This window comes from Leptonychotes weddellii, chromosome 1 (genome assembly GCF_054177405.1).
Source record: "Leptonychotes weddellii isolate Sample4059 chromosome 1, ASM5417740v2, whole genome shotgun sequence".
In the NCBI taxonomy this organism is placed as follows: Eukaryota; Metazoa; Chordata; class Mammalia; order Carnivora; family Phocidae; genus Leptonychotes; species Leptonychotes weddellii.
The window spans coordinates 144,360,335-144,374,695 of NC_138369.1; the positions used below are offsets into that span (position 1 = coordinate 144,360,335).

Genomic DNA, 14,361 nt, shown 5'->3' on the forward strand with positions numbered 1-14,361 from the left:
CCAAATTACGAGCCCTCAGGTATAGTGCTCTTGGGTGAGCCTATATAAATTATGCCTTTTTAAACCTTTCCAACACAGACTACCTGAAATGATACAGAGAATACTGTTGCGTTTACCTTCTGTAGGGTGAATGGCATCCAAGAAGAGTTGCTTGTTTGACCATTTATCCCCACTTCCTAAAAACAACGACAGAGAAAGAAAGTGAAACTCTACTCCTAGGACAGACACATAACAGTATAAAAAGAAGATAATACACAAAACAGCTTATATATGAAACTTTATCACACAAATGAAGCAGAGTTTTATTTTAACTATTTAATTCTCAAAACGGCATTTGCCAACTAAAATAATCAGGTGATACAGGAAATGGATTGAAAATAAACAAATCTGCTTTCTGTGAAATACACTGTTGGATAATTTCTATGACTTTCATCAAGACAACTGACCATCAGTTAAAAAGGAATGATAAAAGCTGACATTTTACCTAAAGAGTGAGGTTTCTCTATTGGAAGCAGAGAAAAAAATATTAACATACAAAACAAAACCAAGGGGCTGGAGCGGAGGTGAAAAATAAAACCCAAATGAAGTAAAAGGTCACATACAGGAATGCGTAGGCACATATGTCTACACATGGAAGACAGGTGCATTTAAAGGCTCATTCCAGAAACATGAAAGGCTTCACATCTGGCCATGCAAGTGGGATGCGAATGGGCATCGGATGAGTAGGCTCACAGTGGTCACGACAGGAACATGCAGGGCGATGCTAAAGAAAGCCTAACTTCTGGGACACATGGCTGGACTGAACCAGACAGGGAGATTTATCTTTTATGTGGAATAAGAACAGGAGTCCTGAACTACGAAAAGAAGGAAATCTTCAGATGAGTCCTGAAGAGGTTCAAGGGCCCATCAAAATCATAACAATAAGACAGATGCTCAGAGTGAAGAGATGGTGGAGGGCAATGCACGTCTAGTGCCCTCTGGAAATAAGTTACCTGACTGAAGGGGGTGGGAAGAGCCTGGCAAACAAAGTAACATAGACTGGAAAAAAAGAGACAGGTTACGGCTTCCGAGTGGAATCCTCCCAGACAAGAATCCTCAAGGGTCAGAGAAAGTACAGAAATGGGGGCACTTTCATATGAATAGGAAACTCCTGAGGTTTCAGGAGGTAGGAAAACGTGATCCTGGTTTGAAGGCTGCCCCACATGAGAGAAACGAGAATAGTCAAAGGAAATAAGTGGATAAGAGCTCAAGAAGACTAAGTTACAAAATGCACCAAATATGGATGAAAACAGCAATTTTAGGATTCATATGGAACTCTGAAAATAGAGACATTATGGGATTTGAGTAGGAATCCAAGTGAAGGAGATCTCTCTTTGCAATTAGCGGCGGAGTCTAGAGATAATGAATACGCCTGCATTAGGAGCCGATGACACTGAAGCAAGCCGAGGGGAGGAAAAGGCAAAGGCGGTGCACAGAAGCGTTACTCAAAGATGAATTCACAATGGAGGTGGCCAAGAAACCTTGATGGAGGATGGAAGGCACCAATACCTTTTTCCGGAACATTAGGCTTCTCCTTTTTGTGCTTATATTTGCTGACAATTTTGTGGAATAAGTTCTTTTTCTGAGACTGGAAAGGACCTACAGACAATATTAATATAAATATATTTTAAATTGACAATGTTTCATAAAACAATACCGTGTGTTCCTAAACAATTACACCCTCCTCCCCCTTGTGGTACAAGCAAACGGAGTCACAAGAAATGTCATCTTGCATATCTTCACTCCTCTAAATATACTCAGCGCCCTTCCTTAGGCTTACTTAAAACCCACTGAAAAATTCTCCTTAGGAATGTATTGGGCAGGAGCCCCCATTAGGGCTGGGACTCCCTAAGCAGAAACTGCAGATTTAGTGACTAGAGACAGACCACAACCCGTAACTGAAGAGTAGCTGTAGGCTTTAACAAAGAAGCGATTTTACTTTATTTTAGATTCCTCAGTATGGTGAAGGAAAAGATGGCAGGGGCATTTCTTCTAAGAAACTGGTTTTTGTAGTAAGAACAGCACTTTCAGGACAATAATTGGCCTGAGGGCACTGGATAGCTTTCTAGCCTTTTCTGAGGTTATTCTGGGAAGAAAATGTGCTTTAAAAATACAAAAACATTTGCCCCAAAAAATCGGGGTGGGAGGGGAGAGAAGTCTCAGATTGTATCTTTGGTTCCGCAGATAAAGAAAACAGAACGACGATTTGTCAATCACCTAATCGGAAATGCCAACAGCAGCACTGACCTCCCCAAGCAGGTTTCTTTCTATATATACTTTGCTGATATATTCCTATGTGAAACGGACTCAAATCACTTTATGTAACTTCTGTTTGCTCATCTGTAAATGGGGATAAAGACAGTGCCTAACTTAGAGCTGACGTGAGGATTTAAAGAGTCAGAGACTCTGTAAGCTGCCCCTGCTCCCACTACCCACCCGCCAGCGTCTGTACCCACATGTACTGCTCCCCCTCCTGCCAAAGGCAAGCTATTCCCACCCCTGCCTCCAGCAGAGACTCACTGGCTTTTACGTTCACAGTATCTGCAACTGTCACCAATTTTAGAACATTTCCATCACCTCAAAAGTAAATCCCATACCCTTTAGCTATCACCCTTCCCTATTTCTGCATTCCCTCTATCCCTCAGCCATCACTCATCTCCTTTCTGCCTCTATAGATCTGCCTATTCTGGAAATCTCACACAAATGAATCATGTAATACAGTCTTTTGTATCTGGATTCTCTGACTTGCTATAATGTTTGCAAGGCTCATCCATGTTTAGTGTGTATCAGCAGTTCACTCCTTTTTAAAGGCTGAATAGTATTCCACTGTATGGATGTACCACATTGTGTTTATTCACTCATCGGCTGATAGATATCTGGGTTGCTTCCACCTTTGGGCTATTATGAATAATCCTGTTAGAATTACTCATATATTAAGCTTTTTGTGTGGATATGCATGCTCATTTTTTTGGGACATATACCTAGCGGTGCAAGTTGCTAGGTCGTATGGTAACTCTATGTTTATAAACCTTTGGAGGAACTGCCAGATTATTTAACATCCTTGTCAACACTTAACTATTAATCTGTCTTTGAGTATGATCATCATAAGGATGTATTTCTCTCATTGTAGTTTTGATTTGCATTTTCCTGGTGACTAATGATGTCAAGCATCTTTTCATGGGCCCACTGGCCATTTGTATATCTTCTTTAGAGAAAGAGTTCTGATAATTTGTCCATTTTTATTTTTTTATTATTTTTTTTACATGGATGTCTGTAGCAACTTTATCCTTTTTTAAAATTGTTATGTTAATCACCATATACTACATCATTAGTTTTTGATGTAGTGTTCCACGATTCATTGTTTGCGTATAACACCCAGTGCTCCATGCAGTACGTGCCTCTTTAATACCCATTACCAGGCTAACCCATCCCTCCACCCTCCTCCCCTCTAGAACCCTCAGTTTGTTTCTCAGAGTCCATAGTCTCTCATGGTTCATCTAATTTGTCCATTTTTAAACTAAGTTGTCTTTCTTTTTATTGAGCTGTAAGAGTTCTTTATATATTCTACACAAAAGTCCTTTATCAGATAGGTAGTTTGCAAATATTTTCTCCCATTCTGTGGATTGTCTTTTCACTTTATCAGTGTCCTATGAAGCACAAAAGTTTTAAATTTTTAACAGTCCAATTTATTTACTTTGTATTTTGGTGTCACAAAGGATCCATTGCCAAATCTGAGGTCACTTAGATTTGACCCCTATGTTTTCTTTGAAAAGTTTTATAGCTTTAGCTTTCACACTGAGGTCTTTGATTCATTTCAAGTTAATTTTTGTATATTGTGTGAGGTAAGTAAGAGTCCAAATTCATTCTTTTGTATGTGGTTATCCGGTTGTCCCAGCACCATTTTGAAAAGACTAATCTTTTCCCCATTGAATAGTCTTACCTTCTTCATTGAAAAACCACTGGTCAATGATGTATAGGTCTATTTTCTGGGCCTTCAATTCTATTCCATTAACCTATATAACTATGTCAGTACCACGCTGCTTGCCTACCAGTTTTTGTAGCTAGTTTTAAAACTGAAAAAATTATTTGGCTATTCTGAATCTCTCGCAATTCCACATTAATTTTAGAATCTCTTAGTATCTATAAAAGAAGCTAGAATTCTAATAGCGATTGGGCTGAATCTGTAGATCAATTTGAAGGAGTATTTCCATCTTAACAATATTAAGTCTTCCAATCCATGAATATGGGATGTTTTTCCATTTATTTTGATTGTTTTTCTTTCAACAACACTTTGTAGCTTTCAATGTGTTGCACATCTTTTGTTAAATTTATTCCTATGTACTTTATTCTTTTTGATGTCACTATGAATGGAATTGTTTTCCTAACTTCATTTTCAGATTGTTCATTGAAACTGTACAAAATACAACTGATTTTTTTTTTTTTAATTGAAATTCTAGTTAGTCGACATACTGTTCAATATTGGTTTCAGGAGTAGAGTTCAGTGGTTCATCATTTACATATAACCCAGTGCTAATCATAACAAGTGCCCTCCTTAATACCCATCATTCATCTATCTCATCCCCCCATCCCTCCAACTACCCTGTTTGTTCTCTATAGTTAAGAGCCTCTCATGATTTGTTTCCATCTTTTTTCCCCCCAGTCCTGAATGTTCATTCATTTAGTTTCTTAAATTCCACATATGAGTGGAATCATATGGTATTTGTCTTTCTCTGACTGACTTATTTCACATAGCATAATACACTCTAGCTCCACCCACGTCATTGCAAATAGCAAGATTTCATTCTTTCTGATGGTTGAGTAGCATTCCAGTACACACACACACACACACACACACACGCACATACCCCGTATCTTCTTTATCCATTCATCAGTTGATGGGCATCTGGGCTCTTTCCATAGTTTGGCTATTGTTGATAATGCTGCTATTAACATTGGGGTGCATGTATTCCTGTGAATGTGCAATTTTTTTTTTAATCCTTTGGGTAAATAGCTAGTAGTGCAATTGCTGGATCATAGGGTAGTTCTGTTTTTAGCTTTTTGAGGAACCACCATACTGTTCTTCAGAGTGGCTGCACCAGTTTGTGCTGCCACCAACAGTGCAAGAGGGTTCCCCTTTCTCTGCATTACAACTGATTTTTGTATCCTTCAAACCTGTTGAACTCATTAATTTATTAGCTATAGTAGTTTTCTGGGGACACCTTAGGTTTTCTATATAAAATATCACGTCATCTATGAATAGGTATAGTTTCACTTCTTCCTTTTTCTTGCCTAATTGCCCTGGCTAGAACCTCAAGTACAATGCTGAACAGAAGTGCTGAGAGTGGACATCCTTATCTTGTTCCCTACCTTAGGGGGAAACACTGTCACTATTAAATAGGAATGTTGTGGGATTTTTGTAGATGCTCTTTATCAGGTTGAGGAAGTTTCCTTCCACTCTGAGTTTGTTAACTATTCTCATAAAATATGTTGGACTTTGTCAAATGCTTTTTTTCTACATCTATTAAGATGATCACACGGGTTTTCTGTTGTTTTATTGATATAGTATACTACATTGATCTTTGGGTGTTAATCCAACCTTGCATTCTGGGAATAAAATCCCATTTGGTATATAATTGGTAATGGTATATAATTCTTATTATATGTTGCTGGATTTGGTTTGCTACTATTTTGTTAAGGAATTTTATGTCTCTGTAAGAGCTATGATCTGTAGTTTTTCTTGTGATATCTTTGTCTAGTTTTGACATTCAGGTCATGATTGGCCTCACAGAATGAATTAGGAAATATTCCCTCTTCTTCTAATTTTTGAATGAGTTTGTGAAAAACTGATATTAATTCTTCTTTGAATGTTTGGTAGAATTTAGCAGTGAAGCCTGGGCCTGGGTTTTTTTTTTTTTCCCTTTGGTACTTTTGTGATTACTAAATTCAATCTCTTTAGTAGTTACTGTTCTATTCAGACTGTCTATTTCTTCTTATTATCAGTTTTGGTAGTTGTGCTTTCGAGGAATTGTCCATTTCACACAGGTTATCTAATTTATTGGTATGTAACTGTTCATAGTATTCCTATCTAATCTGTTCCATTTCTGTAAGGTCAGCAGTAATGTCCCCTATTAGATTTTTTATTATAATAACTTTAGTCTTCTCCTTCTTAATTGATCAGTCTAGCTAAACATTTTTCTAATTTGTTGCTCTTTTAAAAGAACCAGCTTTTGGTTTCATTGACTCTTTAATGATTTTCTATTCTTTATTTAATTTTATTAATTTCCTCTTCAATCTTTATCATTTCCTTTCTTCTACTTCCTTTAAGTTTCATTTGCTCTTTTTCTTACAATGTTTCAAGATAGGTCAGATTATTGATTTGAGATCTTTTTTCTTTCTTGACATAAACATTTATAGCTATAAACTGTGCTCTAAGCACTGTCTTAGTTGTATCCCATAAATTTTGGCATGTTGTATTTTCATTTTTATTCATCTCAAAGTATTTTCTGATTTCCTTATTAATTTCTTCTTTCTTTTTATTTTTTTTCTTTGATTTATTGGTTATTGAGTATATGTGCTGCCAAAGTGACTTACTGGCTATTTAGAGTGTATTGCCTAATCTCCACATATTTGTGAGCTTCCCAAACATTTTCGTGTTGTTGATTTTTAATTTCATTCCACTGTAATCAGACAACATAATTGGAATTACTTCAATCTTTTTAAATGTATTGGTTTGTTTCATGGCCTAGTGTATAGTGCATTCTAGAGACTGTTCCAATGTGCACTTGAGAAGAATTTTTGTCTACTACTGATGGGTAGAGTATTCTATACATAGGCAAAGCTTGGAGATACTGCAGGTTTGGTTCCAGACCATCGCAATAAAGCAAACATCGCAATAAAGTGAATCAAATGAATGTTCTGGTTTCCTAGTGCATATAAAAATTATGGTTACACTATACTATAGTCTATTAACTGTTCAATAGCATTAGGTCTACAAAAAATGAATATACTTTAATGAAAAGAGACTTTATTGCTAAAAAGGCTAACCATGGGACACCTGGGTGGCTCAGTTGGTTAAGCATCCAACTCTTAATTTTGGCTCAGGCCATGATCTCAGGATCGAGCCCTGAATCGGGTTCCACACTCAGCATGGAAATCTGCTTAAGATTCTCGCTCTCCCTCTGCCCCTCCCCTGCTCTCTCTCTCTCTAAATAATAAAAATAAAATCTTTAAAAAATGCTAACCATTAACTGAGTTGTAATCATTGTTCACAGATCACCAAAGTATGACACAGAGACACCAAGTGAGTAAATGTTGGAATGCCGATAGACTTGTTTGACACAGTATTGGCACAGACCTTCAATGGGTAAAACAACACTGTAACTGTTAAGTGCAATAAAATGAAGTATACATGTATGTCTGTTAGGTCTAGTTAATGCAGAGTGTTCAAGTCTTCTCTTTCCTTGTTGATCTTTTGCCTAGTTGTTCTATCACACCTATTCTTTCTTCCATAGCACTTCTCACCTTCTAACACAATATTATATGCTTTGCTTACTGTTTAGGCTGGTACCCCTGCCATAATGTAACCACCATGGCAGCAGGGTTCTTTGTTTTCATTCACAGATATATTCTACATGCTGGAATGGTGTTTAGCAGATGATTGGTTCTGAACAGTATTTGCTGCATGAACAAAGTTCTTAAACCACTGGTTGGCACAAAGTAAGAGCTCAAGAAATGACATCTGTAGCTATTATTACTGATAACAGAAGGTTGTGCCAGTGTTTTTTGATGACTACACCAAGCCATCCTTTTAAATAACCAAAAGCAAATACTTCTGGATTAGCTGGTGGTGGTTTGAAATAGAAATAGAAAATGCCTTGTTGACTTTTTTGGGGGGGGGAGGGCGGGGAAGTGAGCAACAAGGGAAAGAAAATAAATTTAACAAATACAAAAAATATATATTGTGTGTACGTACTACATTAATATCACAGGTATTCTCTATCATCCATTTACAATCATTGCCTCCTACGTATTTTAGACAACTGGGGAAACTCAGGGCTGGAGCACATGAATGAGACACAGGCAGTCATGGAAAAGAGAAGTGGAAGAATGCAGAAAAATAATTCTGAGACCTCTTAGGACCATAAGGATTGATGAGATGGGTTAGGAAAGAAGCAAAAGATACATATTTTCAGACCCAAACACACTCAGCGAAATCTGAAAAGTACAATTTAAGGACAAAGCTAAAGATAGAGGTTGTCAATTTTAACATGAGAAAAGAACATCCAGAGTGATTTAGTACATAGAGGAGCTTCTGAAAACTTTTATTTTTAAACCTCCTTGCTCCTAGACATCCCCCAAACTATAGCTATAAAACAAAACTTCAGATAAAGAAGAAAGTGACAAACTTAAAGGAGTAATAGACCAGATATAATTGCAGTCACTGAGAAGCAGCAATTTCAGAGTCAAGAAATGAACAATTTGACTTCTGTTCACCACTATGGTACATATGTGTGATATTTTGTCTAAAGGAAAATAAAGTCAAAATTTGTAATAAACAGCACATACAAGGAAATTCGCTACCATTTTTTCCTTAGTTAATTATATTAACTCAGAAACATACATGGAGGGAAAAGAAGGTAGGAAGTGAAAAGCGGAAGAGTTTTAGAAGGAATGGTTCAGAAAGCAAAAAAATGCAATGGAGGGCGCCTGGCGGGCTCAGTCGGTAGAGCTCGCAACTCCTGGTCTTGGGGTCGTGAGTTCCAGTCCCATGTTGCGGGTAGAGATTACCTTAAAAAAAAACTGCAAGTCTTTCACTAAACTACTAGGTCATGTTCTGATCCCATCTCTTTCTTAATCTCCCTACCAAATTTCTTAAAAGAGTGTTTGAGTTAGCTTCTAATTCCTTAAGACAAAAATCACATGTTGCTGGCATGGAAACTAGCTGAGGAGTGGCTTTACTTTTGGGGAGGATAGCCTGTATGGTGATGATATCTGTCTCCTTTGCACCTAACTTCACAGCTGAGGAGAAAATGGAAAACCCCAATGTGAGAAGGTAAGAGGGCTACCAGAGAGACATTAACAATAACCTTTCCAAAACATTAATGTTACTCATGGTTTGCTAAAAAATGGACATTTTGCGGGTAAGGGGCTATCATGATACAGACGCCACTTCAGTATTAGCCTGGGGTGATCATTTCTCAAGATCCGCAGGTAAGATGAATTAAGTGAACCTTGTTCTATAGAACTGTTGCAGGGAATAAAGGTTATGCGTCACGCGAATAGTGGTGGCGTAGGACCAGGTTCTATGGTTTCATGTTTCTAAGCTATAAAAAGAGCAGAAGTTTTATTCTAAAACTAGGCTGTCATTTTTGTAATAGATACATAAATAATAAATAACCAATGAAACAATAAGTTCCTTTGTGAGAATTTATAGCAAAGTGCTCCCAGCTGACCAGAAGCCTGAGTAAACCCGCCACAATCAAGTTCGGATTCCCTGAGGGGCAAGAACTACCTCACTGGGCTGGACATGAATGCCTTGTTAAGGGATTCAGGATGACATCAGGTAGTATACCTTTTATATCTGCAAATGTGCTGTCACCACGGTCCTGAAAATATTTGGTGGCGATGAAGATGCTCAAACAGTTAACAGGGCAAAATACAGAGTTCTGCCTAAACTGGAAGCTATAACTCCCTGATATGAAGGGCTAGTCAGGCTGACATTAGCTCTTGGTCCTCTAACACTGAAAGTATCCTCAGTTTGGCTGAATCCCAAACGGGATTCTGTCCTCAGCCTTTAATTTTGTAAACCTGCTTCTTTTATTACCATTGCGATTTTTTAAAATCTCAAATCCTTAATCATTGGGAATTCCAGTCTTAAAATATAAGCATGGATTGGAAGAAAAATGAGGACCACCAGCATGTCTGATAACAGGCTAAGGAACAATGTGAGAAGACTGAAGAGATACAGAAGGAGAAGTGAAGTCAAGGGTCAAGCTGGGACATAATTTAAACACTCTAAGTTGAACTCAATTAACTTTTTCTCCATGACCCTACTTTGTCTGAAAATTACTATTCTGTAGAGCACTCTGACTTCTGATACTTTTGTAAAAAGTGCTTCATACATTAACAATATACTTAAAATAATGTGTCAAAACCTATCTTTTAAGTTACAGTTAGATTTAGACTTATAATTTAAAGCCTTCATTTGAATATATACAAGTAACTATGAGAGATAAACCAGAAAACATGCAGGCATGGGCTGCCTCAGCTGAACGGCCCCAGAAGTTAGATGGATTACAATTTACTAGGTAATTTGTTCTTAGAAGCAAAGGAAATTCTTTTCCTGAGTCATCGAACTCTGCCTCCTATAATGCAGCTTGAGCCCAGTCAGAGGAGGGCGGCATTTAGTTATTTTCATCCATTTTTGTTGTAGAGTTTCTGACAAGACCCATTATACAGACCTGAAGGACAGGGCAGAGATAGTGGAGGGGACACTGGACAAGAGGAAGAGACTCCTTGGAAATAGAGATATAAATAAGGAGGCCACTGGGAAAGCAGAAGTGTAAAGCCCAGCAGATACTATGTTGTTGAGATCTAGAACTATATAAATGCATACAAAACCATTTCCTCTAGACAGCATTACAGAAAAACTCTATACATTTTATATAACCTGGAGTAGCTAAAAAAAGTCCACAGTATAAGGCAGGGAAAAATATAGTAATTGTTGAACGATAAACACAGGAGAAACTATAGATAAAATACCAAATTGTTGGAGGAGAAATGAGGTTTCCTATGGACACATGCTCTTTTGTTAATAAACTAATGATCTTATACACAGTTTTTGCTTTGAACAATTCATTATGCAAAGGTGTAAAGAGTCTAGAGTCTAAGAAAACAATCGTCTTGGGGCGCCTGGGTGGCTCAGATGGTTAAGAAAACAATCTTCTCTATCCTCTGAGGATCAGGCAATTACAGCACAGCTGGTATGATAATTTCATTAATAACTTGTAGGATAGTACACTGGTGCTGCTAATGACAAATTACAATTAGTTACAAATACTATTTCTTTAGTCTGCTAAAAAGAGAATGTATTATTTAGTTTCTGCTTTATTCTAACTGCATTTTGCTCCATGAGTCAGAATGCAGTGCAAAATCTAGTCTTGAAAGACTCCTACCTACGTAATTACTGATAGGCCGTAAGGACCCAATGGCTCAGTGGCTTGAGAGGCATGACAGAAGAGTTAAGAGGATACTGTATGAGGTATAATCCAAAACTCCAAAAAGCTATTTCACATCAAAAGAAATACTGTTAATCTCAGCTGGGAGAGGAAAAATATGTAACAGATAACTAAGACCCAAGAGAAGGTCTCATGAAAATAGATCCTAACTCAGGGTTTTATAGCTTTACAAAAATAAATCTATTGTTACATTCTCTGATAGATAATTTGGCCAATTTCAGGGCTCGAAAATGAATGTCTCAAACTACCGGGAGTGGAGGAAGAGAATACTATCTTGCACATCAATCAATTAAGTTCCATTTTATTGGCTTGTCAGGTATTTATCAGCAACTTTAAATCCAAGAATTATGGGAGCTCAAGGTAGCCGGGCATCTTTGGGCTCACGGACTACTCTGCATATTCCTAGATGTCTCCAGGGCACAAAGACTGTCATTTCATTTGGTAATCCATTACAGTGCTCAGCTACCTACCTGTCAGCAAGGCTACTTTATTTCTTTCCTACTTATCTTGGAAGATCTCGATACAACCCTATTTTATTTTCCCAGATGAGCAAACTTGGTGATGCAACATTTCTTTTTTAGTTCTTTATTCACTAGACTTGTTTTTATTGAACACAGAGGAAAACCAAGCTAATTCTGAAATCACTTTTACGTTCCTCTCCGCCTTTAATCAGGAAGGGGGAATTTTCTTCAGCTACACAGATCTATCTTGAGATACAGATCTCAAAGCGACCCTCCTCGGTTGTGTCAACTCCAGTGTGCAAAGGTTTCTGGTCTCGAGGGAGAAAAGTTTAACTTTCTTCAAAGAAACCATAATTTTTCCTAGACCTTATATAGTCCCTCTAAATCCATAAAATTGTGTCTGCTCATTAATATTTATCTCTGATCATTATCTATGAATGCTAGAATTTAGCAAGATTTATGCAAAGATATGTATCATATTATATCTATCCACCTATCCATCTATCTAAAACACACCAAAAAAGGGTCTGATTTGGTAACAGGTAACAGGCAGCCACTTTTGCAGGGTAATTAAAAAAACTCTTCCATCAAATCCTGCAAGCAACAGAAACTCGGACACACAAATTCTTCATCTCTCCATTCACTGTCCTTACAGGAGACTAAGAGAATGAAGTTTTTCAACATCTGTATGGAAAACTAGAGGTACATTTCCCCACCAATCTTGAGACCTAAGTAAAAGCAGAAGACAAGTTCTCCATAAGAGCAGTGCCGTCATTTTGGGGAGGACAATCCTTTATTGTGCTTGAATGTCCTGAGCAGGCTCTGGTGCTTAGAACCCAAGCCCCCACCCGACAATATAATGGTGGTCTCACATTCTTCAAAACCCCCCTCTGAACAACAGTGTTGCCCTTGATGAATGCTGATACCCACCCAAGTCATGCAGATAATTTTGAAAGCTTCCCTGATACCCACAGGGAAGAATCTGATATTCTGCAAAATGAACATGCTCAAATAATATTTTTCTAAACTTAACAAAACCACTTTCAATGTATTGCTAGAGGATTATTTGCATTTGGCTTTATTTTCATTTGGTTCAGACTGCTGGTAAAGAATGGAGTTCTCTGATTAGGCACATAGAAGGATTTCACAGTCCCAGAGTCGAACCTGTCACAGACACAGTGAACAGAGGAATTAGGCTTGGCCAGCAGTTTCTGCTCATGAAAAGCGCCACATCTCCAAGTCAGAACTCTGGAGAGCAGAAAGCCGAAGACCACGTGTAACACTTAGCTACACCTTTCAGGGCCAATGTGCAGGCTGAGATGGCAGAGAACAGAGGCTGAGGAGGATTAGGAGGGAAAGAAGAGAGCGAGAAGTGAGGCAGGAACCAAACTAATAATTCTGGAAAGCAAGCTAAAATTCCAACTGGTTACTGCCTCACTGCCTCAGTCTAAATCCAATTACGTATCTAGAGGGAGTTGCAGAAGCACCGAAGAGCAGTGAGATACCGGCCTCTCGGCAGGAGGCATAGCACACATCTAACCTTTGCTGGTTTTAGTCGGTTCTGAGGACATGTTTCCAGTCTTCTTCTTTTTCCTTGGGACAGGTACGCATTTCCGGTCAAATGTAACAGGACTATATTGAGGGAGGCTGTTGAATTTTTTTTCAAATTCTTCATCCAGCTTTGCTGAGCTAATAAGAGAAGGGGGATGGCATCGATCAGCACATGACATAAATATTTAAACAGAAAATGATACAAGATAGATTTTAAGATATTCCACTAGAAAACAGGGTCCCCAAGAATTAGGGCACTGTTCATAAATTCTGTGAAAGGACAAAAACATCTGTTCAGAAATGCTTGAGAAGATTTATCAGCACAGCTTTCTCGGTCAATTCCCATGAAAGGTTATCTTATTGCCTTAGAAAAGCAGAAACATTATTTAAAATATAAGAATATTTTTGAAGTTACCTCCATTGGCATGGACATTTTTCATTAAATTCAATACAATGCATATTCCATCCAGACAAGTTTCTCATTCTAAAGATTCGTATATATTATCTATATTGGCAAGCTTATTGGCAATAGGGTATAGATTGGTACTTCTTCTTTTAAGAAAATACTTATTGAGGGGCGCCTGGGTGGCTCAGTCGTTAAGCGTCTGCCTTCGGCTCAGGTCATGATCCCGGGGTCCTGGGATCGAGCCCCGCAACGGGCTCCCTGCTCTGCAGGAAGCCTGTTTCCCCCTCTCTCACTCCCCCTGCTTGTGTTCCTGCTCTGGCTATCTCTCTCTCTGTCAAATAAATAAATAAATCTTTAAAAAAAAAAGAAAATATTTATTGACTAGTACTTGATTAAAACACATCCAACACACAAAGAAAACACAAACAAAAACTCTGAATATCAGAAAAATTCCGGAGAGTTGACCGGGATGATGATAAAGCACTCAATGACAAGGAAAGCCAGTTTTCAATGAACATGCTGGTGGAGAGACAGATGTGCTTTAACACAAACCACGGATGACTTCAGAAATGGCACCAGCAAAGCTGGGAAATCCTTGGGCTGCTTCTGACTGTCTCTAAGGCCCCCCCCCAGCCATGGCAGCATGCCTGCTGGCTCCTTGCTGAGA

At 38.2% G+C, this 14,361-nt stretch overlaps 1 protein-coding gene across 12 annotated transcripts in view; it reads right to left on the reverse strand.

Moving 5' to 3' along the window:
• BBX (BBX high mobility group box domain containing) overlaps nt 1-14,361 on the reverse strand; it is a 273,335-nt gene that overhangs the window by 17,616 nt on the left and 241,358 nt on the right. For 11 of the 12 annotated variants that reach the window (XM_081797447.1, XM_081797437.1, XM_081797450.1 and 8 more), the window contains 3 exons: nt 13,278-13,426; nt 1,549-1,638; nt 117-176 (listed from right to left, as the gene is read on the reverse strand). In XM_081797447.1, the coding sequence (XP_081653573.1) occupies nt 117-176; nt 1,549-1,638; nt 13,278-13,426 (299 nt within the window). The remainder of the gene's footprint in view (nt 1-116; nt 177-1,548; nt 1,639-13,277; nt 13,427-14,361) is intronic. The other variant, XM_081797435.1, reaches the window with a different exon arrangement.